General features: G+C 35.6%; 1 protein-coding gene across 1 annotated transcript; it reads left to right on the top strand.

Annotated features, from left to right (window-relative positions):
* Window positions 1-51: 51 nt before the first annotated feature.
* Window positions 52-23,904, top strand: BORA (BORA aurora kinase A activator). Its single transcript, XM_016216470.2, has 12 exons — window positions 52-154; window positions 1,030-1,198; window positions 2,833-2,939; window positions 5,809-5,854; window positions 9,116-9,197; window positions 13,173-13,238; window positions 13,776-13,832; window positions 14,243-14,469; window positions 15,057-15,189; window positions 17,919-18,529; window positions 22,548-22,679; window positions 23,587-23,904. The coding sequence occupies exons 2-12, from the start codon at window positions 1,046-1,048 to the stop codon at window positions 23,680-23,682; spliced, it is 1,710 nt and encodes a 569-aa protein (XP_016071956.2). The 5' UTR covers window positions 52-154; window positions 1,030-1,045; the 3' UTR covers window positions 23,683-23,904.
* The last annotated feature ends 3,249 nt before the right edge of the window (window positions 23,905-27,153 follow it).

Raw genomic sequence — 27,153 nt, 5'->3', positions numbered from 1 at the left:
TGGGCGGTCGCCCAGAAGCCCCGTGCCTTGGTTGGCCTAAGACAGCGCGGAAGCGGGGAGTTAAAGAGTCTGTGCCCGTCGTGGGAGCTGGCTCGGCCCCTCGGGGAACGCTGGAGTCGCCTTCGGGGGATTTCCTTTTCATACACACCTTTAGGTACGTTCTTCATAGTTCCTGGTTTTTCTCCTGTCTCGAATTGGAGAGCTCACTTTTCCCGGCTTCGGCCTCGCGTGCCCGCCAGCCCCAGGATGAATGGGGGCAGCGAGGTGCCGAAGGGAGGGACACCCAGAAATAGTGATGGCATGGGGTGGAGGTGACACGGGCGTGAGCGGCCTCCCGTGCTCGTCACCCAAGGAAGCCAGCTGCACCTGAGCCTGCCAGGAAGTGGCTTCTTTTATTTCTCTAATTGTAGCCCCCTTTGACAGAAGGATGCAGTCTTGCCTTCTACCGTGGGTGTCTTAGCCAAAGGAGGGTATTTGAGGAAAGGCAACCAAAGGCGGTTAATTTTCTCCCTCTAATCAGTCATACTTCTTTGACGGGGGCTGATTGGCCTGAAGGGCACGCCTGCACAGGCTTCATCGTGTCTCGCTTGCTGTAAATAATTGTTGTTTAGTAATTGCAGCTTGATAGGGAATTGCCGGGATATCCGAAAAGTGTTCAAAGTGTTTTAGAGACTTGATATAATGAATTAAAAGCTATAGGTATAAGTTCTGTAGTTGGGAGGAATTTTGTGCCTATTTTAACATTTGGTTTCCTGGGTGAAAGCAGACCTGAACTCATTCACGTTTGGTTAACTGCTACTACGATGCCACAGAAGCTCTCTGAGCTTGTTAATTCTATAAAATGATATCGCTAATACCTACTTCTCTAGTTTTCAGGGTAATTTGGAGGATCACTTGAGATGCTTTTTTGTAAACTATATTTTAAAAAGTTAATTTTTGTGAAATGTTTGTTGAATACATTTTAATTGTCAAAACCAATGTCTATGGAACTTTGTGGGTTTATTATATATACTTATGATTTCTTTTTAGTCTTTTTCTCTGTGCTATGGGAGATGTCAAAGAACCAAAAATGCAAATAACACCAGAAACTCCAGGAAGGATCCCTGTGTTAAATCCTTTTGAAAGTCCTAGTGATTATTCTAATCTCCATGAACAAACTGTCTCCAGTCCTTCTGTTTTTAAATCAACAAAATTACCAGTAAGTTGTTCTTGACTAGTAGTTACAAATAATCTTAAATATAAATATATTTCTTTACAAAGTAAGGGGAAATTTACCATAGAGTGTATGTTACTTTTTGCTTTTTTTATTGTAGTGTTCATTATAATCTGGTGGTTGGGCTAAAAATAAGTTAGCTAGATGTTTTTAGTTAGCATTTCTCTTTTTTTATTTAATAATATGTTTAGCTTCCTGTAATTGTGCTGTCTATAGTTGATGATATATCTGTCAATGCCATATTAGAGAAGAAGCTATGTCATCTAATTATCCACTCTCATTTATTCAGCAAACATTGTTTGAGTGCTAGACATAGAGGTTACGCTGTGTCATTAGACACAGGGTCATTAGATACAAACTCTCAAGGAGTTTATACTTTAATGCAGAGGTCAGCAAACTTTTTCTGTCAGGAGCCATACAGTAAATATTTTAAGCTTTGCTGATCATCTGGTTGCTGTTACAACTACTCACCTGTGCCTTGTATCACAAAAGTGGCCATAGGCAATATGTAAACATAAAAACATTGCTGTATTCCAATAAAGCTTTATTTATGGTTACTGAAACTTGAATTTCATGTAATTTTCATGAAATACTAATATTCTTTGGGGTTTCATCAACCATAGCCTGCAGATTGTATAATGGGGTAGACACAAGTAAATTAGCAACTTCAAAAGAATATGGTATGTGCTATCACTAGTGGTTAAGCACAGGGTGATATGGAAGGGAAAGTGCTCTTCTGGGAATTAGGGAAGGCTTCATCACTTTAGCTTATTTTAACTGTTATTGGCTACAATGGAGAATTTGTTTTGAAGTCCAATCTTTATTTTAAATCTAGTAAATTACCTAGAAAACTGCAATTTGGGTGGCTGTTTATGCTACACATTCATATCAGCTTAAACAGGTATGCACTAGAGGGAAGTTTTAGTTAAACAGTTTATATTGATTCATTAATCTTTCCTCATTTTTAATTGAATCATATTAAATTTTAGTTATCTGTTAGCCTTAATAAAAATAATGGAATAACTACAACTTAATTCTCAAAGCCAGAATGTATGACATTTTGGGTTTTTAAGCTTGAGTTTGTCAAAAATATATTCTGAATTACAGTTTGGGATTTGGATAAGAGTTTAGGGTAGTTGGGTAGTTGAATACAGAAAGAGAGCACTGGTAACTATTCATAATTATTTTAAGGATCAACTATTTTATGAGCTTTTGCAGGCATTTCTTAGTTAGGATTTTAATCTCAGTTCATTCTTATTATTGAAAGTAAAGATCTTTGGTAACTAATAAATTTTTACTTTTACATGGACATGACTGATGAGTGCTAATTGTAGATTTTCTATACCAGTAATACCCTCCTATGATTTTCCTATTATGTAATTTTAAAAATCACCCAGAGGGAAGACTGGATATTTTAAAAGAGATACAGTCAAGTCAGTAGTTAGTGTGATTTGATTACTACTTTCCATTTAATTTAGTGGCAAAATCAAATTTAAAAATAGGTGTAAGATATTTTTATATTATAACCATTCATATTATTTTTGAAGTTGACATTGGTTAGCATTTTGATGAATTATTTTAGTTTGCTTTTACTCATAAGTGCACTTTCTTTTGTTAAGACTCCAGGGAAATTTAGATGGTCTATTGATCAACTAGCTGTAATAAATCCTGTAGAAATAGACCCAGAAGACATTCATCGTCAAGCCTTATATTTAAGTCACTCACGGTAAGTTTTCCCTTCTTGCACCGAAGTATAATAACATACTCTCACATGAGAAGAGAAGGAAATTCCAAAGTTGAGTATTTTTATATGTAAAAATATCAAGGAGAAAAAATTGTGGTATCTAAATTTATCGTATCTAAATGAAGAGTGAGTACAAAGAACTACATCCAGAAAGGTTCCCCTGCAAACAGTTCCAAATATGGGTAGGAGTGCTTTTCTTTTAGAGGTAACCTCTCTCTGCTACTTATGGGACAGTTTTGCCTCCTCAGCACTTGGAAGAGGGAAGGGCATTTCTACATGGTTGTGGCTTCTCCCTTTGAATTGTTTTGTTTTTTTGGTGATATAGGGTAAAGCAAAATGCTGTTTCATTGCCACATGCGTTTAGGGAAGCCTAAAGATCCCCTTACCAAGTTAAAATACATTGAATTTTGGAAAGGTGTCTATTAGCAACAGAGAGCTTTTATAGACATCATCCAACTGACAAAGGATATTTGGGGATCTGAATTATATTGTCTTGAATTCAACCTAGTAATTAGAGCAACCTTAACTTCTTTGTTGATATATTGTGTAGGTAGGTTTCCAAGCTCTGACTTGTGCTGCTTGATGCCTTGTGTAATGAGAACATGCACTTCTTTGATGGAACAGACCTAGTTTTTTATTACAAATTGCAATGATCTATAATTACAAATTACAGATAACAGTTTCATTAATAATTTGAGGGACTCTTGTCATCAGTTTCATAGTCTAATTTTTTTATTTGAAAAACTTGAATATTGGTATACCAGCTTTTATTTTTTGGTCCTAAGATTCATGTGATTTTAGTCCAAAATAAAAGGTAATCCTTTTCTCTCTAGAATTCAGTCACACAAAGATGTGTACATGTTGAGATGCTCTTGCAAATATTCGTCTCCCTTTTGTATCCCTTTCACTCTTGGCTTGGTAACTTGATGACCATTCATTCCTAATTAAGTTATGTCCATCCAAAGTATTGTAGAGTGGGAATAGATGGGAATGAGCATAAAAGGGTTTTTTTAAACTTAAATCTAAATACCTTTGAAAGAGGTGAAAAGAATATCTAAGAGCTAATGAGTCACAAATGAAACTAATTTTTTATTTCACCCAAACTGTATACTTTATTTTGCCTCTTTTCTTTATATATGCAACCATGGAAAACTGTTACGTATCAAGTCAAGAGGTATTTATTGAGCACTAAGGCACTGTGAGGAACACTGAAGCAGTAAAAGATGTTATTCCTGTCCTCTAGAATGAACAATACCATTAACCAAAGTTGTGACACAACATTTCTATACTTACTAATAAAGGATGCATTTTCTGGATAAGTTTATGAATCTTGGTGTATATCAGTAGATATAGGAGAGGAGTAAAGAGTGGGAAAAAAACCTAATTGTAATTTAACTTACTGATGTAATTCAATGAATGGTTATGGCTTTCACCAAGGTTAGTGAACATACTTTTAAAATAGGTTGAGCTGTCTTAGCAATGACTTTCAATGTCTCTTCCTGTCTAATTTAAGTTTCCTATGTCGATGCTTCCCACCCTTTTAATGCCATGTTACACATAAAAAAGTAACCGTAAGGCTACTGGTATAAACAAATGAGTGTGTCAATACAGGAGGTAAATAGTCCTCAACCCCTTGTCCTCCAAGAATCCATTCAGGGCATACCTATAACCAATATGCATCATGCCAGTGTTCTGTAATATACACATAATGTCGGGATACTGTACCCTATTTTACTTCTTAGAACCTTCCATCATCTGACCCTACAATATTTAGCCACACTAATTTTCACTGCTTCCAGAGCAGTTACCTGAATATTTCAGATCCTTAAAGTCCCTCTAATGAAACAGCAAAAGGTTTCTGAATGATATAACGCTAGATCAGGGCTTACTAATACTGTATGCTATTACTATTATGTACTATCATTTTTACCTGCTTATGTTCATGATGAGATGAAGAGAACTGAGGTATCCTCAAAATGGCTGTTGTTCCAGGTTGAGATAACGGGAATTATCATTGAAGTCTTTCTCATAATTCCCTTATTTGAAAAATCCACTTGATTTTAATTTCTGAAATGTGTACATTATTATATAAGCTTTGTTAAGCCACAAAGAGATATATACATGAAAAATTTTGAGGAAAAAAAGGGTCTTACTAATTTATTGATGGAAAGCAAATATTCTTTCCTGGAACAGATCAAAGAAGTGGTCCTACAAGGCTAACTGCTGAGTCCTTTGGCAAGTATGTGCCTTGTGCTTGAGACCCAACATTTTCTATTAAATCTCATAGCTAATACATTTGTGTTACTACAATTGCATATTGTATCAAAGAGAAAAAATTTGAACAAAAATTTTTATTGATGTTACATTTCATAATTAATAATTTTGCCTATTCAGCTAAGGGTGATAGTTTCTATTTCAGAGTAAGAGTTGATTCTAAAATTATGACTATGAGAAACTTGCCTTAATTGAAGAAAATGAATTTGGACAATTTTTACATTTCTGTGCAATGAAATACTTATTAACATGTTACGATTAAAAGATAAAGTTTATTCGGTTTACTTCCATTATGTTGATAATAGCAACTTTTAAACTATCAATGTAAGCCTTTTAAAAGAAAATATTATTCCATTCAAACTATGAATGTAATAGAGGGAGTAATGCCAAACAGTGCAATGCTGAATATCTAAATAATATCATTAAATGTGATAAAATTCCAATTTTTCTTTTAAAATGAGCTTAACATTTGCCAGTTTTCAAGAGAAAGAAATTATTTCTTTGAAAGGTTATTATTTTAAATGTTCAATCAGCTGAAGTAATGGCCTGGTTATTTTTCTTCTTTATCTTTGTATAGAATAGATAAAGATGTGGAAGACAAAAGACAAAAAGCCATTGAAGAGGTAACTTAAAACTGTTACTGATCATTAAAGCAGTTAAGCATCAATTTTTCATGCATATCACCTCTTTTGGGAAGACTTCCTTCAAATCCTTTACTGTCCTAGCTGCACACCATTCCCCCCCCCCCAGGTATAAGCTTCTCTCTGTGCTCCCATAAGACCAGTGTTTTTCAGCTATTTCAGCGCCTCATACTTACCTACTATTGTGATGATTGATTTAGTGCTTTTTTCCCCTAGACTGAATTCTTTTTGGCCTATATTGTGCTTCATTCATCTTTTCATTCTCAGGGTCTAGCACAGTTTGTGCCTTCAGAATATTGATTAGCATAAATTTCTGTTTCAAGTTGGAGTTTATATAGAGGAATTTTTAAAATCTTAGAAACCTAGATTGGCATTGGTAATGGCTTTATCTTTTGTTGTTAATACTTTGGATTTTTAAGACAATGTATTTAATGAAGTAAAATGTCTTACTGATGAGTATAAAAGGTGTTTTACAAATGTAGAGTTTTTTAAAATAATAATGAGCTAAGTCTTTCACTTTTGCTTTTTTGTTTGCTGAATGCAGGTAAGGGTTATTTATCTAGTTAAAATCTTTACATCATGGCAACGTTTCTTAATTTTCCTTTTTCCCTCAATAGCCCCCTCTACCCGCCTCTATTCCTTAGCTATATTTGGCTCTTCTGTACCCCCAAAAGACATGAGCTTTTTGTTCAGAGATCAGGCCCCGCTTGCAGTTATTTCTCCACTGTTGGTGTTGTCATCTTGTATTTCAGATATAGCCTATTTCTTCAAAAATAATTTCATATGCTTCACTGCAAACATCTACTTGGTAATCTACCTTGTAATTCAAAATTTTCATTCTAATCCAGTCACTTGATTCCTCCCAGCTGAATATTCTCAGATTCTTTCCCATTTCCCAGCATTTAAAAAAATATGCTCTCTTTTTGGAATCTTCAACTTTAAAAGGAAATACAGCAGAAGACTTAAGAAAATGAAGTCAGAGTGAAGATCAGGGTCAATGTATCAAACAACTTAAATTTTTTCATATGCATATTTGAAAGAGAATAAATACACACACATAGTAAAACAAAAAAGTTCAAACAGCAAATGAAAAATATCAGATGAACAAGGAGCCTCTTGTTCCCCCACCCCACTTCTAAAAGTAACTACTGTGCTGGGCCAGGCATGGCTCAGCAGTTGAGCATCGACTAAGATACAGGAGATCAAGGTTCAATTCCTGGTCAGGGCACTTGCCCAAGTTGCAGGCTCCATCCCCAGCAGGGGGCATGCAGGAGGCAGCTGATCAATGATGCTCATCATTGAAGTTTCTATCTTTCTCTCTCCCCCTTCTTCTCTCTGAAATCAATAAAGATATTTTAAAAAATAATAATAAATAAATAAATGTAACTATTGTAATATTTGTACTTTCAGATTAATTTTATGCATATAATAGATTGTGTTTTTTAAATATTTTATACATACAGGGTCATCATTCTCATACTGTTTTGCATCTTACTTTTTTTTGCATAATTTTTCTTATCTATTTTTTTATTATCATCACATACCAATTTTTAGTAATACCATAATATTAAATTGTATGAATGTATCGTAACTTAACCCAGCCCCAATTGATATTTGTTTAGGTTGTGTTGATGTTTTTTTATCACAGATAATGCTTCAGTGAACACCCTTGTACATATATCTTTGTGTAATTGAAATGGACTTGCTAAGTCAAAGGCTTTTTTTTTCAGTTTTGGTATATTTTGCCATCTTGCCCTCCAAAAAGGTTGTATCAATTTTTACTCCAACTACTTTCTGTTTTCTCATAGCTGTAATACTGGTTATTAACCTTTTAATTTGTGCTACTCTTAATACTTTAAAATTTTATCTTATTATTTGGATTTGTATATCTTTAATTTTGAGTGAACTTAAGTATGACTTCATAATTTTGGAGGTCCTTTATATATATATATTTTTGGGAATTAACTATATTGTCATCTCTACCCTGTCCCCATTTTCTTACACCTCTTTTTCAAGCATTCATAGGTAGTTTAGTTAAGGAAATTTGTTCTTTGTTGTAGGTATAGCAGAATATAAAGAGAATGTTTTGAGTTGCCCCCAAAACATAGAGAGGGAAGGGAAGAATTCAGTATTAGGCTTAATTTTATATCTAGAATGAAAGAGGAAAGACATGTATCCACATGCTCTATCTTCATTTGCATATACAGGCCAGTGGTGTGCTGGTGTAACAACTGGCCATCTGGTTATCGGAAGGGTATGAGTTTTAGTGATTACTGCTACTTATGGTGTAAGTATTACAAATATGGCCAGTTTTAACTTACTAACATTACATCACTGAATGGGAAAAGAAGTGCATTGGTACACCATTATATGTAGGAATTCCACCATACAGGTCAAAAAACATAACCTCAAGCATAGATATTGGTAATGTAGTAAAATAATTAGCAAGAGATGATTTTGAATATGTATTATTTTTATATTTTGATATAACTTTCTTAATTGTAAATGTATTATCTTTTTCTTTGAAATTTGATAATATTTAATAATACACAATTTGACTTGATTTTCTTTTAGGGAAAAAACATGACCAACTACTGCAATTATATTGCAAGTAACCAAAATAATATTTCTTTAGGTTATATTACCATCCCGAGTTAGCCAGTGATGAGCATATTAACTTTGGTCCTAAATTTTTTTGCAATATTTAATTTTTTAAAATTAAACTTATTGGGGTGACATTGGTTAGTTAATACGATTATATAGGTTTAAATGATTCAGGTTTGCTCGCAGCTTACTTTATTTTTAATATTAGCTTTGCACAAAATTCCTGGAAATGTAATAATTCCATCTTGAGAGCCAGTACAAGCCACTCCAGCGCGCGGCTCATACTGGCTTGCGTATGACTGTCTCCACTCCCTTCCTCCTCCTCCTCCCTTTGTCATCTCCCCAAAGACAGTTGGGGAAGCTATTAAAAATATTTCTTCTGTGTGTGATGCCCTTAGCTTAGTATGCAAGTTTCAAATTTAAGCGGCTGATTTGCAGTATTAAGATTTCTCTTTATATATACTTTAAATTTCTTTCATTTCACCTTTGATCATTTGTGCTTTTAGGTATTAAAATTTTTAATTATAACTATTAAAATAGTCAGTATGTAGTATTTTTTATGATTATTTGAAAATAACACAGGTACCTTTTTATGTTTGGGGGGCAATTTATATCTAATTATGATTTTAATTTTACTAGTTTTTCACTAAGGATGTCATCGTACCCTCTCCTTGGACTGATCATGAAGGGAAACAGCTTTCAGAGTATCATTCCAGTAAATGTGAGTGTACTGAACAGCTTATGAATAAAAATCATAAAATTTTAAAAAGCAGTGAATGTAAAGCAATGTACAGCAAAGTGTTAGTTTATCTACTTTGGTGAGGAACTTGCTATAAATTAAATTTCTGTCTACCATAGGATTTAACCGTTTAAGGGTTAGTGTTCAAAATTTGACTAAAATGTACTGAGTTTGATTTTTTTTGCCATTCTATTCTGAATTTAACTTTTTCGTCATAACAATTGTGAAAATAAGTTATAATGATGGTTATAGAGGATCCATAGATGCAGAAATAGTTAGTATTGAATATAGAGATAATGATTTTTTGCAGTGATTTTGAAGGTTAGTTTTTTAAACAATCCTTAAATTGCTTTCTTTTTTGCTAATTTGCTGATTTTTTATGAAGGTAGAGGAAGGATGGACACTTGACCTCTGGGACAGTGTAATACGCCTGATTATCTGCAAAATTAATACTGAAATTAAAGAGCAAGCCAGTAATCTTTCAAATATTTTTTTACCTACAGGAAATGTTATCTTATATTTGCTTTCACTATCCCTTGGGTTGTGAGCAGTGTTCAAATATTACTTTATATATATGCATCCCTTATTTCAGGGGACTTGCCCACTCTTCTATGTAGCATACATTAATTATTAATTAATTTAAGTATAAGAGAATATTTGTTCCATTCTTTATCAAAGACACAACAATAATGGGTAAAATGGACTGAGAACTTTCCATGTGCTAGGATGGTGCCGAAGTGCTTTAAGTAATTCCTTAGAACAGCTTATATGAAGTAAGTGTTATTATTGGACCCATTTAATAGGTGAGAAAACCTGGTTTATGAAAAGGTAGAGCATTTCTTTCAGGATTACAGATAAGATAAAAGTGGTAGAACCTGGATTCAAAGCTAGGCATTCTCCCTGGTCGGTGTGGCTCAGTTGGTTGGAGCATCGTCCTGTACACCGACAGCATGTGCAGGAGGCAACCGATTTATGTTTGTCACATTGATGTTTCTTTCTCTCTCTCTCTATCATCTCTCCCCCCCTCTCTAAAATCAATTTAAAACAACAAAACAACAACTAGGCCTTCTTAATTCAGTCTGTATCCTCAGCCATTACAAACTGTAATAGTGGATATAGACCTCCTGCTACTATAAACCAGGAAGGGTGACTTGACCAAATTATTCAGTCTCTTAGACCAGTTTTTTGGTTTAATTTTTTTATTATTAATTTGGGAAAGAGAAAAACATCAATTTTTTTCTTTAATCCTCACCTGAGGATATTTCTTCCATTGCTTTTCAGAGAGAGTGGAAGAGAGACAGAGAGAGAGAGAGAGAGAGAAACATCAATGTGAGAGAGACACATCAATTGGTTGCCTCCCGCAGGTGCCCCGACCAGGGCCAGGGATCTAGCCTGCAACCGAGGTATGTGCCCTTGACCGGAATCGAACCCAAGACCCTTCAGTCCAAGGGCCGACACTCTAACCACTGAGCCAAACTGGCTAGGGTGAGAAATATCAGTTTATTGTTCTTATTTATGTATTCATTTGTTGATTCTTGTATGTGTCTTGACTGGCAACCTGCAACCTTAGTATATTGGGAGGACGCTCTAACCAACTGAGCTACCCAGCCAGGGCTAGACTTCAGTTTTTTATTTGTAAAATAAAGGGGTTGAACTACATAGTTGTCTATTAATGTCCTTCCAGTTCTAAAATTCTGTATCCAAGTTGACATTTTTATAGACACTAGTTTTTCCCAAAAAATTCTTTAATTTTTGATTATATAATTTTTCTGTTTGGTTTTTTTTTAAAAAATATATCTTGATTTCAGAGAGAGGAAACGAGAGGGGGAGAGAGAGAGAGAAACATCAATGATGAGAGAATCATTGATCTGCTGCCTCCTGCACGCCCCCGACTGGGAATCGAGCCTGCAACCCAGGCATGTGCCCTGACCAGGAATCGAACCCCAATTGTCTGGATCCCAGGTTGACGCTCAACCACTGAGCCACACCTGGCCGGGCGATTATATAATTTTTTAAATAAAATTATTTGTATATCAAGTATCGTATTTTTAGTTATAGGGATACAGGATCAAGAAGATGCTAAAAATACGACAGCCTTTTTGATGTGCTAATCTAACCCTTCCCATGATGAGTGCAGTGGTTAATAGGGTGGGCTCCAGAGCTGTGTTGGGAGACAGTTTTCTGTCATCTCACATTTCTGCACATGAAGTGAGGAATTTTTTTCCAAACTGTCTTTTCAAGGATGTTTGTATTAAGTACATCCTTGGAAGATAGAGATAGCAAATCCCTCCAGAGCAAAGAGTAGGTTTTGGGTCTTCATCTGAAGCAGGTTTGCTTGCAGCTTATTTTAAAAGAACAGCAGTTACAAAATAGTCACAGGGATATAAAGTACAGCATAGGGAATATCATCAACAATATTTAATAACTGTGTTGTATCGGGGGGTACTAGACTCATTGGGGAGATCACTTCATAAGCTATATAAATGTCTGACCACTATGCTGTACACTTGTAAGTAATATAATATTGAATGTCAACTGTAATTGAAAAATAAAGAATGGGATTTCCCAAGTTCAGGTGTTCTCAGCTGTGATGAAAATCCACTGTTTGTGCCACATCCACCTTGGCTGTTTCATGGCACCTCCTTGGGACTTAGGGGCAAAGGGAACTGTCAGGAACATGAAGCTTCTGCTGCCTGCTGTGCTGGGAATAGCGAAGGTCTATGTCTTGACCCAGAAGCCTCATGTCTTCAGCACCCATGGAACACTGGCACGTTTACTTGTCATCCTGCAAGTAGGGTAAAATCTCAGGCCTTTCATAATTCTTGACATGTGGTAGCCTCTAGCCAAATGTGGCTTTTTAAAATTAAATACATTTAAATTAAAAATTTAGAATCCTAGGCACACTATTCACATTTCATGTATAAGGTGTTTGAATTCTTGCCAAAGACAAAAGATATGACCGGGTTTTCAGCCATGGAGTACCTTGTTTTCATTTGCCTTATACAAGGTCATGCTGCCTACAGCAAAGAAGGCATTTAAATCTAGAATTTTATTTTTTGCCCATTCTGATAGTATTTAATAGGAGACCTTAACTCATTCACCGATCCCACCCACTTAGTCACTCATTTGCTTATTTAGGTTTATTTGGTTACTGGGCTTTATTCTGTTACTATATTTTAAGCTTTCTGGGGGGTTTTTAGTCTCCTTGCTTTTCCTTTTATTTTGCTTATACTAGTCATTTTTGTCATTGTATATTTTAGGTTTTTTACCTGGTGATTTTCAAATTATGAAGCTTAATTTTTAGTCATTAACTTAAATTTTAAAAAAATTATTTGCAGACTTATTTTTTATTCTGGGTGTGAAAAAAACTGAGCATGGTTTTGTCAGGGTGATCTGGCATTTTAATTCAGACAAGTTATCTAAACCCATTCTTCAAAAACATTATGCAACAAAGGATCTATTTAAGGATGATTAACATGCATCCCAACCTTTTAAGGTTGACATCATGGAGAGCAACCACGCTTTCCTTAAAAAGTATTACTTGGTGCCTACTTACTTGCTATACAGTAATAATCCTTCAAGTTTTATCTTTGTGTCCCCTCAACATTAAAAAAGACAAACATAACAGAAATATGCCAAATTATGTACTTATATATGCAGACATTTATTTTTCAAATGTAAAATAAGTTTCCATTAGCCCTGTGCAGTTAGCTCAGCTGGCCAAGGTTGCAGGTTCCATCTCCAGTCCAAGCACATACAAAAAGCAACCAATGAATGCATAAATGATCAAAACAACAAATCGACGTTTCTCTCTCTCCCCCTCTCTCTCTGAAAATCAGTAAGTAAAATTTTTTTTTAAATTTCCACTTTGTTCATTTTTTTTTACTCCAGAAAAAGTAACTCTAAAGTAAATGAAGAATATAAAATGTAAGATATTTCACTTAAAATGTTTTACAGGTATTAACATAACTAATGAATCTCCAATTGGAAGAAAGCTGACTATCCATTCTGAGAAAAGCAATGGTGAGTATGAATATATTCTGAAAAGAAGTACGTTCCACATTAAGCTATATTTAATTTTAAATTCAGTTCATGTAATAACACTTTGGAGTTGAAATTGTTTAATTTTTATGGATGAGCTATATGAGAGCTGACTTTTAAAAATAATTAGAATAGATACATCCAGCCATGTTTTATAAATAGCAATAGTGTGTGTGTTTTTGTTCAAAGCATAGGAATTGATTTCTGGTTTTGGACAATTTTTTTTAATTTTTTTAATATTGGGAAATTTATCCCCACATCTAAGCTGGCTTATTTTTTAATTCAAATGCCAGCAGAACAACCAGGAGTTAACTTGATCCATTAACAGGTTTATATCAGAGCTGAAAAGTGTGGGAAACCACTAAGAGGAAGGTGACATGTTAAGTAAAAGTGCATAAATGAAATAAGTCAGTTTGCTGGAACATTATGGGGAGATGGTTGATTGGGAAGCACATGGTAAATTGTATGTAATATGCTTGCATTGATTTATCTATGTATTTTTTATCTGCTTGTTTCCAGCTGCATGTCAGACATTGCTGTCTCTTCCTGTGGATTTTAATTTAGAAAATGTATTAGGTAAGTATTGTATTTATTTAAACCTTTAATAACTTAAAGAAAAGGTTTTGTTTTGATGGGTTTTTGTAAATGGAAATATGTGGCTGTACCTTTCTAAAGAAGTGGGGAAACTATCCTGAAATTTGCCCGCTTTTTTCCTTAACCTGCCTTAAATTAGCCTTTTTATCATAGTGAACTTGACTATAGACATAAACTAGTTATGGGCACATGTTATTGATATTACTTGTACTAATGAAGCACTCAGAAAGAATAATTTCAGATTTTATTAAACATCACATATGCCATTAAACTTTGCCCTATTTTTTGAAAACAATTCAAACATAGTGGTTTTTAAGAAGTCAGGTAACTGAAGCCTAATTGCTCTTTAGAATGACTAGCTTTGCCTTTTATTGTGTTAATCTCAAATGTAGGTGACTATTTTAGAGCTGATGAATTTGCAGATCAATCTCCCGGAAACCTCAGTTCTTCATCCCTCAGAAGAAAGCTATTTTTAGATGGCAATGGAAGTATCTCTGACTGCTTACCTCCAGCTTCTCCCAGAAGTCTTCGCAGTAGTGCTCAAACATCGCTTGAGGTTTTTTATTCAATAGATTTATCTCCTGTACAGTGTAGGAGCCCTGTGCAGACACCAAGTTCGGTAAGAAGTATATTAAAAAGTGGCTGGTTTGTTTGCTATAGATATACTTGGACCTTGGTGCCCATATTGCACTTGTGAAATAGTTGCCTTTGGGGTTTTATATTTCATAAGGATTATAGTAGTTCACATTTTGTCACTAGTTAGGAATGTTTTTGGTCAGACTTTCCGATTTTACACTTAAAGGTATACGAGATAACCAAATTTATCATGTGTCTCAAGGAACTTCAAGTTATTTCCTGAATTGTGTAAGATTTTCAGTATAACACAACTGGATTAGCATTAATGGAGTAATTAAAATTTTTTGTAAACAGCTGCTAGTATGCAATGTAGTGGTTTGTTTAAACATAGTGTACTTATATTTTATTTTGACTAACCTATTCTGTTTCAAAATTTTTCTAACAGTCTTAGCTGTCCTCGTTACAAGATGCCTTGACTTTTGGCATCTTTACTTTGGGGAATGACCAAAGTTTATATAATCTATTTTATAAACATGTTTTAAAAATGAAGATAAATAGCCTATGGTATAATATTGAGGAAGAGAACCGTATAACTTTATTTATTTATTCGCGTATTTATTTTTATCATAGGGGCAATTTTCTTCTAGCCCTATTCAGGGTAGTACAAAAAAATACAGCTTGGGAAGTATAACCAGCCCTTCACCTATTTCTTCACCTACTTTCTCACCAATTGCCTTTCAAATAGGAAAGACGCCACTCTCAGGTATGTCTTATAAATACCTCATTTAAATTTTTATATTATCAATTCTTGTTATTATAGAGGCTCTTTTTAGCTTGTTCTAACTATAGAGTTCTAAATGACCACTAACCTTTTAAAATTTAGAAACTGTTTTTTGGGGTGTTTTTTTTTTTTTTACAAAAAACAATTTGCCTTTAAAAACAGTCAGCAAAGTTCTACTCTAGTGTTGAATACAGGTAATTTGACTAGCAGTATTATATCAAACATTCTTATAAAGTGGATCAAGAGAGATGGCAATTTTAGAGATAAGTGGGTTTCGGTGTGCTTTGGTTTTGCTTCTGACCTGTAGGTTCACACTTTGGTAACTGGATATTCATATTTTAAAAACATATGTTTGTTTGAGTAAGGTTTTTAAAGCAAAATAGCATGTGGAAATTTTTAGAGAAAATATTTCTCTTTGCAGTATGTCAGTTTCTCTGAAAAAAATTATAGCACGTTTTGAAAATTATTCACAATAAAAAAAATTCATAAGTAAAGTGGAAAACTGAAAATGGTATTTTTCTTAGTCTTTCCTTTGTGTGTGTGTGTAACTCCCCATATGTGGAGACACACACGCGCACACACACACACACACACACACACACACTTCTGTCCTGCTTTCTTTAAAAGCATTTTATTATGAGTGTTTTCATAGGTCATTCAAGTCATTTATTATTGTCTGAAACCATGAATTTATATCGCTATGAAATATTCCATTTAATGGATGTATTACTTGTTTACAACTGTTGGTAAACATTTAAATTATTTCTAATTTTTTAAAATCACATAACTAATGACTATTCTTATATATATATTGTGTTGTACATATTTATATCCTTGGTTAAATTCTCTGAAGTGGAATCATTTGGTCAATAAGGCTTGATGAATTTCAAATTTACTTCATAAAAAATTGCACCAATTGAAATTTTCATCAATACTGTATAAGAAAGTCAGTTTCCCCCCATCCAGAAACACTGGCATTATTCTTTTTGAAGTTTGTTAATTTGGTACATTACAAAAAGGCCTCTTACTGCTTTAATTTTTATATCTCTGATTATTATGATGTTGAATTCTTTCTGAATGTTTATTGGTCATTTATTTTGGGGTGGGGGATTATTACTTTAGTGAAATTTCCCAGTTAATGTTTTTGGACCTCAGTTGACCATGGGTGACAAAGTGCAGAAAGCAAAACTGTGGATGAGAGGGGCTCACTGTATTTCACTTATTAGGTACAGCTATTAATTTGTAGCTGTCAACCTGATTTGTCCAGTATCATCTTTGTATATGATTTGTCACCTGATTTGTCCAGTATCATCTTTGAACAATATTGTTATAATAGCAGTATGCTTGTGAGGAAATAATTCTCAGGGAGAATTTTGTTTAATTTAGAAAAGGAAAGTGCTACAGGAATTATTTTTTAAGAACCTCATCTTATTGAGACACATTCGTTTGTGCTCTTGGGTTTTGGGTTTTTTTTTTTCCATTACAATTTACATTCAATATTAGTTTCAGGTGTACAGCATAGTGGTTATATAGTCATATACTTTACGAAGTGTTTACCTCGATAATTTCAGTACCCTCCTGGCGCCATACATAGTAACTGCAATACTATTGACGATATTCTCTATGCTGTGCTTTACATCCCGATGACTCTTTTGTTACTACCAATCTGTACTTCTCAATCCCTTTACCTTTTTCACCTAGTCCCCCAAACCAGCCTCTACTCTGTTCTCTGTGAGTCTGTTTCTGTTCTGTTTATTTGTTCATATTGTTCTTCACATCCCATATGTAAGTGAAATCATATGGTATTTGTTTTTCTCTGACTGACTTCACTTAATATATAATACCGTCTAGGGCCATCCATATTGTCTCAAAGGGTAAGGTTTTGTTCTTTTTCGTGGCTGAGTAATATTCCACTGTATATATATGTACCACAGCTTTTTATTCACTCATCTGTTGGATGGGCACTGGGTTGCTTCCATATCTTAACTATTGCAAATAACAAAACAAAAAGACAACCTACTGAATGGAAGAAGATATTCACCAATGATATATCCAATAAGAGGCTAATATCCTAAATATATGAAGAGCTCATACAACTCAACATGAAAAAGATGATGTCTTTATCCAATTAAAAGGTGAGCAGAGGACCTGAATAGACACTTCTCCAAAGAGGCCATATAGATAGCCAATAGACATACGAAAAGATGCGCAGCATCACTAGTCATCAGAGAGTTGCAAATTAAAACCATAATGAGATATCACCTCATATCTGTTAGAAAGGCTATCATTTATAAATCAACAAACAGCAAGTGCTTGTGAGGTTATGGAGAAAAGGCAACCCTTGTTTCTTGTTGTCGAGAATGTAGATTGGTGCAGTGACTATGGAAAACAGTATGGAGGGTCCTCAAAAAAATTAAAAATGTAACTGCCTTATGACCCAGCAATTCTACTTTTGGATATATATCCGAAGAAACCCAAGACACTAATTCGAAAGAATATATGCACCCCTATGTTCATTGAGTGTTATTTACAATGGCCAAGATATGGGAGTAACCTATGTGCTATAGTTTTTAACAACAAAATTTTACTTCAGTAAACAACACAACTGTTAATAGTTTATTTTTTTCTGCCATGAAACATAATAACCATTTAGGAATGGCTTTTCCATTTTTATGAATTTATGATGTAATTTTTCCCTTCCAATCTTTTAGAACAAAGGAAGCTTACTTTTCATTCTCCTGATGCTTCGTCTGGAATAAATTCTAATGGAATTAGTAATCCATGTATCAGAAGTCCTTATATAGATGGCTGCTCGCCAATTAAAAATTGGTCTCCTATGAGACTTGAGATGTATAGAGATGGTACTCAGTATCGGACCTCACTGATTCGAATACCTTTTACCCTTGAGACTCACAGCGAAGATGAAGAAGATAAAGCGAATGTTCCTTCTACAGATGCCTCATCACCCGCCATGGACACTGCTGGCATCTACCTGCGGCAGTTGGATAGTGATGCTCCTCCGCGTGGCACACATTTGGTAGTGACTTCCATGTCTGTTACACAGAATCAGTCCAGTGCTTCTGCAAAAGTCCTAGCACTGATGCAGGATGTTGAAAGTGAGAAGGAGAACAACACTGTGGATATGGTTGATCCTGTAGAGACAGCAGATGAGAACACTTGGGTTAAGGAGCCAGTGGATAATGGGAGTTCACCCATGACTGATTCTGTGAGTGGAATCGCCTTCAGTATTGAGAACTCTCATATGTGTATGTCACCTCTTGCAGAAAGCAGTGTCATTCCTTGTGAAAGCAGTAACATTCAGGTAAAGTATGTTCATGTTCTATATTCCTTTACTTGTTCCCTTGGTATTCTTTAGTCTTTCTTTTCTAAGACTATGGTAAGAAAAAATATGCATTAAACATAAGGACTATAGCATTATATAATTTTTTTTTAATATAAATACTAAGTGATATCAAGTGGGTTAGTTTCTTGTGACTTGGGATGCATAGTTAATATTCACATTAACTGATATTTATTTGTAGTAGGAAAAGATGAGAGCAGAAAAGAAATCAAGTAGCTCTGTTTTTAAGGAATGCCAGAGGGAGGCACCTTCTCAGGATTCATCTCTTTCATGTGGAGCTTGTGCCAAAGGAATTCAGTTTCCTATATAGCATTTTTGTATTCTGAAATTACACTAGTTTGGGTTTTTCCTTTATATTATTTAGGAAGAAAAAATATGAGCTTAGAGTACTCTTATGTAATTTTTTTTGGTATACTTTTCTCTTTTAAAATGGGATTTCATAACCAACATTTCCAGTTTTGCAGCATCTGGCAGCAGGAAAGCATTATTTATTTGACCAATAGACTTCGTAGCCAGCACTTACTTTAGAAAGCCACTTGTTCCATTAATTACCATGTTCTTTGACCTGAGAATTTTTAAAGAACTTTAAAATAGTCAGAAAGGCAATTCTTACCTGCCATTTTGTAGCAACAACAACACTTAGGTAGTTCTTACTATATACCTGGTGTAATTCTGGGCACTCTGCATGTGTTAATTTGTGTAATCTTCATAATCCTATGAAATAGGTGTACTATTATTATCCTTATTTTACAGATGAGGAAACAGGGTTGGAGAGGTTTAGTAAATTGCCTGTATAGCTGGTCAGTGGTAGAACCAAGATTTGAATCCTGGCAGTCTAGTTTTAAAGTTCATGTTCTTTAATCCAAGTTTATACTGACTCATAGCAATAGCTAGTACTTAAACCATATTCCAGTGTGCTGGGCACTCTTCATTTAATTCTCACAACAACTCTATAACGCTTTAATGCTCTCAGTTTTGGCATGCTAAAGTTTAAAACTCATGGAGGGATTTCAAATGACCCCAAATTAAATACAATCTTTTGCTCATATTTTGGTGCCTATATTGTTTATCCCGACTTCTAGGATCATTGCTAAAATATATACATACACACATACATACATATATACACACACACATATATATATACACATATACACACACACATATCAGAATCACATTTACCAATTTAGATTCTAAATTTGGTTCTTAAATGAAAAAGCACATATAGTAAGACTTCATTTTAAAGGTATTGTGAACTTTTTTTCACTACCTCTTTGCTTTTCACAGCATTTATAGAAGAATTATAAAATACTTTCAATTGAAATACACCTTAACCGTCCTAGCTATTAGAAGCCTATATCACTACTAAATTTTCATCCACTCTATCTAGACGTGAGTACCTGCAGGGATATTTCAGTCCATTTTTGGACTTCTCATACCATTATAAGCCTCTTCCTTATACTGAGCTAAAAATATGGTTCTGTGATAGCTAACAGTTACAGTGGTACCTCGGTTTTCAAACGTCTCCTTTGACGAACATTTCGGTTTACGAATGCCCTTCTGAAGTAAGCGCTTCAGTTTTCGAACACGCCTCGGAAGTCGAACATGCCCCATGGCTTGCGCTGAGGGCAAGATCCTGAGGCCCAGCTGTCGGCTGCGGATCCCTTGGTTTTCAAGTTTTTCAGAACTCAAACGGTCTCCAGAACGGATTACATTTGAAAACCGAGGTACCGCTGTAGTTTCAGTTTTACCCTTTGGGCCAAATCATAGTAATGCCTACCTTTTGCAGATCATTTTGTAGTCTAAAAAGGTTTTCATACATTCATATTTTCCTACTACAGAGGTAGCTTTCAGATTCGAAGACAGCTGTATTTTCCCAAGACCTTTTGACTCGCTTTATTGTGGATGGGTTGGTGTCCATGTATGGTACACAGCTACCATCCTGGAAACTCCCTTCACCATACTGCGAATTCCTTAACCTCTCCTATGTTCTATATTGTTTTTTATATCCCACTCTTCTCTTTCCTGGTTTATTTCTCACTTTACTAGAACACATTTTCTAGTAGCTTTCCAAAGTTGAGTACATTTTCCAAGATACTGCATTGCATGTCTGATCGTGTATTCCTTATTCTCTCACATTTGAGAGTTTGGAAATAATTGTCCTTTAGACTTTGAAGGCCTGGTTTCATTGATTCTGTTTGGTATTGTTGGTGAGAGATCTAAAACCATCGTAATGTCTTTTGTAAATGACCTCTTTGTGTCCCCTTCTCTGGAGCATAGGATCTTTTCTTTGTCCACATGTTCTAAAATTGAAATGATTCTTTGGTGTGGTTTCTTTTCATCATTTGTCCTTGGTACCCAGAGGGCTCTTATGATCTATAAATTCATGCCTTTCACTTCTTGACTCTTTTCTTGAATAATATCTTAGATTTCTCCTGTGTTGTTTTCACTGTTCTGTCTGGTACTCCTGTTGATTTTCCAATTTTTGAAAAATTTTTCACTATATTTTTTATCTCCTTTTCTAACTTTTGTTTATATAATAATTCTGAATTTTGAGGTTTTTTTGTTTGTTTTGGCATTATTTTAAAAATGTATAGCATGGCTGGTAAAGCTTTGCATGGTCTGGCCTTTGCCTTACTTTCCAGCCTCATTTTGTTTCCTCCATTTGCTTTGTTTCTAATTTTTTTTTAAATCCTCATCCGAGGATATTTTTTCCATTGCTTTTTAGAGAGAGTGGGAGAGAGAAACATCGATGAGAGAGAGAGAGAGAGAGACCGATTGGTTGCCTCCCATATGCACCCCAACCCAGGGCCCGGGATCAAGCCTGCAACCAAGGTAGGTACCCTTGGCTGGAATCGAACCCAGGACCCTTCACTCCTCGGGCCAACGCCCTAACCACTGAACCATTCTCTTGGTTTCAGTCCCAGTGGCTTTTGAGAGTTTTGAATAACCATGTTCCCTCTGCAGTGAATACATACACATCCATCCCTGAAAACTGGAAACATTTTTCTTAAGATGGTAGAATGTACTTTCTTGGCTAGTCTGTTTGTGATGGGGGCAAAAGTACACACCTTTCCCCTTCCTTTTGGTCCTAATTTGCAAAAAAGGGCTGAAGTGCATAGCACATTCCTTGTGGGGTTTTGTTTGGTGCTCAGCACTGTGCAGGTAAATGCAGTGTGCGTAGTGGACAGGGACTTGGGAGCCGCAGTGTTGACTACCTCATTCTCCCTGGCATTGTAAAAGTTATTTAACCCTTCTGAGCCTTAGCTTCCTCATCTGTGATGTTAACAGGGTTGTAGTAAGGAGAGTGGTATGATGTGAAGTGCCATATAGAGGGCCTGGCATTTTGAGGCACTCAATATACATGTACCAAAACTGAAGTTTGCTACAATTGCATTTTTTCTTTTGCTCTCTTGGGCTGTAACAAATTGGCCAGGAATGCTACAGTTTCAATTAATGAAAAGTTGAACATCTAGAGCCATTATATCTGTGGTATTATCATTAAGCTAAAATTTCAACAATGGGTATAATATAGCCCACCTTTTTAAAAAGGTGTACTATTTTGAATTCTCATAAAGGTAAATGAGTTGGAAGGTGAAGTTTATTGTAATCCTCACTTTCATCTATTGTGATCACATGGTAACAGGAACACGTTTTCTGAGTGGCTTGTTCACTAAAGAAATTACAAGATAGTAAAGTGACTTCTTTGAAGAACCAGTTCTATGTAGAACTACCTCTTATGTTTATATATTACTTTTAGATTTCATTCAATATGACCAATATTAATATTGCATTGTATTCAGTTTTGAATGATAGTATAGTGACTCACTTAAATATTTTACACTTATGTAAAATACATTGTACAAATATTTTTAAATAAACTTACTAAACATAAAAGCTCAAAATAAATTCTGTGGATAAGTGAATTTGCGATGTTATCTGTAGTGTTTTATCGTTTCTCCCTCCTCATTCCTGTCAGATGGATAGTGGCTATAATACACAGAACTGTGGAAGCAATATTATGGATACCGTTGGAGCAGAAAGTTACTTTAAAGAAAGTGATGCACAAACTTGGGAAGTCGAGACCAAATCTCAAGTTTTTAATACAAAGGTACGGAAAAAACAGAAAGCTTGATGTGGTGTAAGTGTTCACTAAATGTGACTTTTTCAGTCTTTTCCCCTCCATTTTGCTTAAAGTTTTGTTAACTATCATGTTTATACGTCATCCTCCAGGTCATTTCGTAGCAGAAGATGATTTTTAAATGGAAACCTTTCGCTTTCCTAATTCTTCTGCTATGAGAGCATTAAAGAGGAGGTTGGAGAGGGAGAGTTAGCGCTACTTTGGAATTGGTACTTGAAACCAGTTCCTTAAACTAACAGGGAATAGGAGTAGGGATTGCCAAAGAGGAGACCCAGAGGTTTTTGCCTCTCATGTCTCAGAACTAAACATAAAAAACAACTTTGATTAGAGGGGGAAATAGTACCATTGAGAGACTATGCATCAAATTAAGAACACTCAAAGGTAAGGGCTCACAAAATCCAAAGCCTTTATAGATTTTAGATGCTGAATGAGAACATGTATCTTATACACTAAGTACTTAAGATTTATACAAAATATAGTTACATACTGAACTTTCTAGATAGGATGGTTATAACTGTTACATTCCCATTTGAGGACACCCATCACAATTTTCGGCACTATGAGAGTGTTTAATCTTTTGTATGCCAATTCGTTAATACAGTAAATAGTATTGAGTGTGCTACTGAGCAGAACTGAGTTAAGATGTAATATGGAGCCCACCTTATTTTCCCCTTTCTCCCATTTTTTCATCAGATGGATTTGTAGTTGTGCATTTAAAAGTGAGATACAGGAAGGACTTTTTGATACTAAATACTGATTTGTAAGAAACCCTATCTTCAGTCTTTAGAATCTGCATTCGGGTTTTATTTAAAAGCTCTAATAGTTGCTTCCTCGAATAGCCCTATTTAAATTGAAAATGTATTTTTTTCTTTCACAGCAAGACCACACTATGCAGAGGTGTTGGATAAAAACAGCAAATCCTCAGTGCAGCAGTCCACAGAATCTCTCTCTCAGAACCAAAGACTATCGCTGAATGGCTCCTTGTGTATTTTTTATGTTCAGGATCAATAATGTGATCATTATTGGGGAAAAATTGCTTCAACTAACATGCATAGTTTTTTTCCTTTCCCTCCTTAATGTGAAAAATCAAGGGCTTAATTTTAGGGACATAGGAACAACAGAAAAACACCTGGAACTTTCAATAAGTTGCTGAAGTACAAGTTTTTTTTTGGTCAATAAATATTTTTGTACTCACCTTGAGTGATGTGTTTTACAACAAAAAAGAACTTGAGAGCAAAGACTTTGCTCCTATCCTAGTATTAAGGGCAAGGAGAGGGCTTTGTTTCCCCCAGTTGCTTATGGAAGTGGGGTTCTTCGGGGTACCGCTGGAATAAGCATTTCCAGAGAGGATGAGGTATGGTAGAAAGCTTTATTTCCCTGGAATTACACCCCTGGGTTTCCAAGGTCCCCTTTCCCTTAGTTGTCATAGAAGTATAGCTGGGGCTTTGGTACAGCTAAAATCAGAGCCAGTGTCCAGTTTTCTTTCCATGCTGGAGCTGGGTCCAGTCCATCAACAGGCTAGCTTAGCTTGTTTTTCACACTGCAGTCCATTGGTCCATTCCATGTGGGGTCTGCATTGGCCGTAGGCCTTAGGAGCAAATGCAAGAGCCAAGAAAGTGTGTCAAGAGCAACAAGAGAGAACTTGTTTAGGGGATTATGTTTTCCCAAATTTTCATGTGCTTGCAGTGGCCTCATCCATTCTGGCCAATGATCTCTGTTCCCAGGTGTAATTGACAGGCAAGCACCTTCCCCAAGTCATTCCACCTTTACTAGGCATACATCTACCTTCCCTTTGTCCAGTCCCCTTTCCCCAGTGTTTTGCAGGGAATGGCTGGTGGTTCCCTGGGGAGTGCAAAGCTGCAGCTTCCTGGTGAAGCTGCCCAAATAACTTGCCTAGGTCTGGCTCCTTTCCTATTAACTAATTATGGTGGTATCACTACAGGGTCAATAAACTGCTTATTAGTAAGCCTTACTGATAGCACTGCACTTAGCAGTTATGAGAACATGTGGAACTGTGAAAGTACTGTTTCATTTTATGTTAAATTGTGAATATACAGATGAATTTTAATTTATAACCTATATAAAGTAAATCTGATTTAGATAACAAAACAAATTTAATCAAACTGGCTGGGCATGGCTCAGCGGTTGAGCATTGACCTAGGATCCAGATCACGGTTTGATTTCCAGTCAGGCAGGGCACATGCTGGTTTGTGGGATCGATCCCCAGTCGGGGGCGTGCAGAAGGCAGCTGATCGATGACAACTCTCTCATCATCGATGTTTCTATCTTTCTCTTTCCCTCTCCGTTCCTCTCTCTGAAATCAATAAAGGTATTTTAAAAAACAAAAAAAAATTTAATCAAAGAGGTAGGAAAGGTTAAGCAGGTTTCCAAAAACTTTCATTCTTTGGACTTCGTTCATTTCTGTGCAGAAATTCTTAGTCCCAGTGATAACTGGCCTAGTGACTACTTTAAAAGTGTAAATACTAGTACTAACAGCATATTCATATTATGTATTTTTATTAGTGGGTTAAATGTGGGATGCCCAGAATATATCTCCATCCCTATGGTAAAGACATTCTTTCCAGCTCAAATTTGGCTAGGACAGGAATAATAACATTGTAGAATCAGGATAAACATTTGGAACTGGGTGACAGTGAAGTTCCTGTTAGGGCTTAGACCTAAGAAGTAACGGTTGGGCAGACATGTAACTAACTTTTCTGTTGTTAATCCTTCCCCGAGGTTTTTTCCCCCAGATTTTGAGAGAGTGGAACAGAGGGAAGATGGGGGGGAGAGAGAGAGAGGAGAGAGAGAAAAACATCAATTGGTTGCCGCTGGGGCCAGGAAACCTGCAACCCAGGTACGCGCCCTTGACCAGATAATTAAACATGCAACCCTTCAGTACATGGGCCAACACTGAGCGACACCAGCCAGGGTAACATGTAACTAACTTTAAAAATTTATATTCATGTTGGGAGTAGACTGGGTATATAAGGGAATATTCTTTACCTCTGGAAAATGTACATATTTACAAATCACCTTTGAAAAATTATGATTCATAAAGGAGTAATAATTCATAAGTAGCCCTAGGAAATAAAGACATACTAACGTGTCATTTTTACCTTACTTTTTCTTTGCAAACCTCCAAAAAATGTTTCTTACTGTGTAGTTGGCTCCTCCTATCCCCCAACACTAACCATTAAAGTCATTAGCCATTAGGTCCATTGCTAAAGATACTGCATTAGGGAGTCCTTAAGCACACAGATTTTAGAATATAAACAAGGCTATACATAAGAGTTCTAGATTGTAGAAGTAGGAGCTTCCTTGGATATGTGGTTGGCTTTTTTAAAAAGAGCACAAGTCAGGAAACAATGAACAAAGTAGTGACTATAACTTGGATTCAAACACCACCTGTCACTTGATCTGGGCCATAAAAACCTCAATCTTTTAATCTGTTAAACAGGGATAACAGCCCAGCTGGGTGTGGCTCAGTGGTTGAGCATCGACCTAGGATCCAGGCGATTGGGTTTGATTCCCAGTCAGGACACATGCCCGGGTTGTGGGCTCGATCAATGATTCTCTCATCATTGATGTTTCTATCTCTCTCTCCCTCTCCTTTCCTCTCTCTGAAATCAATAAAGATATATTAAAAAAAAAAGAAAAGAAAGAACATTGTATTGTGTTCTTCACGGGAATTTCATTTAAAAAAAAAAAAAATTGGGGTAACAGTCCTATCCAACAGCTTTTTAAGTGAAATATTCCATGTAAGCTGCTTAGCATAAGAACTAGCATTAAAAGAATTTTAGATTATCAAGGCAGAGGCTTTAGAAGGGTGAAAATAAGGTTTCTGGACATCCTGAACCACTCAATGTGGACTGTTGCCTGAATTAAGCCTTCCTCATAAATGAGGCACAAGAAAACAAACTTGGAAAGATAGACATAAGGTCAGTTATAACCTTGTTTTACCAAGAAGCCTCCCTTTTACTCTACTGCAGGTAAATTATGGTCCATGGGCGAAGAATTTTAAAATGATTTGAGGAGGGGAAAACCAAATGGGTAATATTTTATGACACATGAAAATTATGAAATTAAAATTTCTGTGTCTTATTTATAAATGTTTGGTCTTTACAAAAAGGCATGACTCCTGCTCTTGTTGACGATTCCTCCATTACTTGGACCCAAGACAAGTCAAAGCTGTCTTCCTTCAACTGAAACAATTTCTGCCTCAATGTACAGATGTTCTCCTCTGTAACAGGACACTGGAACAATCAATAATTTCTGAGTGCCTAAAAGTACACACTAATAATTCCCATTTAGTATACCTCCTGACATATTCGCCACTCCTTTCGTTGTACCACAAGCTCCTTCAAGTCAAAGGCAGTTTATTTGACTGGTGATAAGCCTGCTACACTGTAGCTACTTTAGATACTGAATAAGCAAAGTAAAA

The sequence above is a fragment of the Miniopterus natalensis genome, chromosome 2 (assembly GCF_054644295.1).
Source record: "Miniopterus natalensis isolate mMinNat1 chromosome 2, mMinNat1.hap1, whole genome shotgun sequence".
Classification (NCBI taxonomy): Eukaryota; Metazoa; Chordata; class Mammalia; order Chiroptera; family Miniopteridae; genus Miniopterus; species Miniopterus natalensis.
The sequence above is the reverse complement of the archived record's forward strand: the minus strand, read 5'-3'. Positions and strand labels throughout refer to the sequence as shown.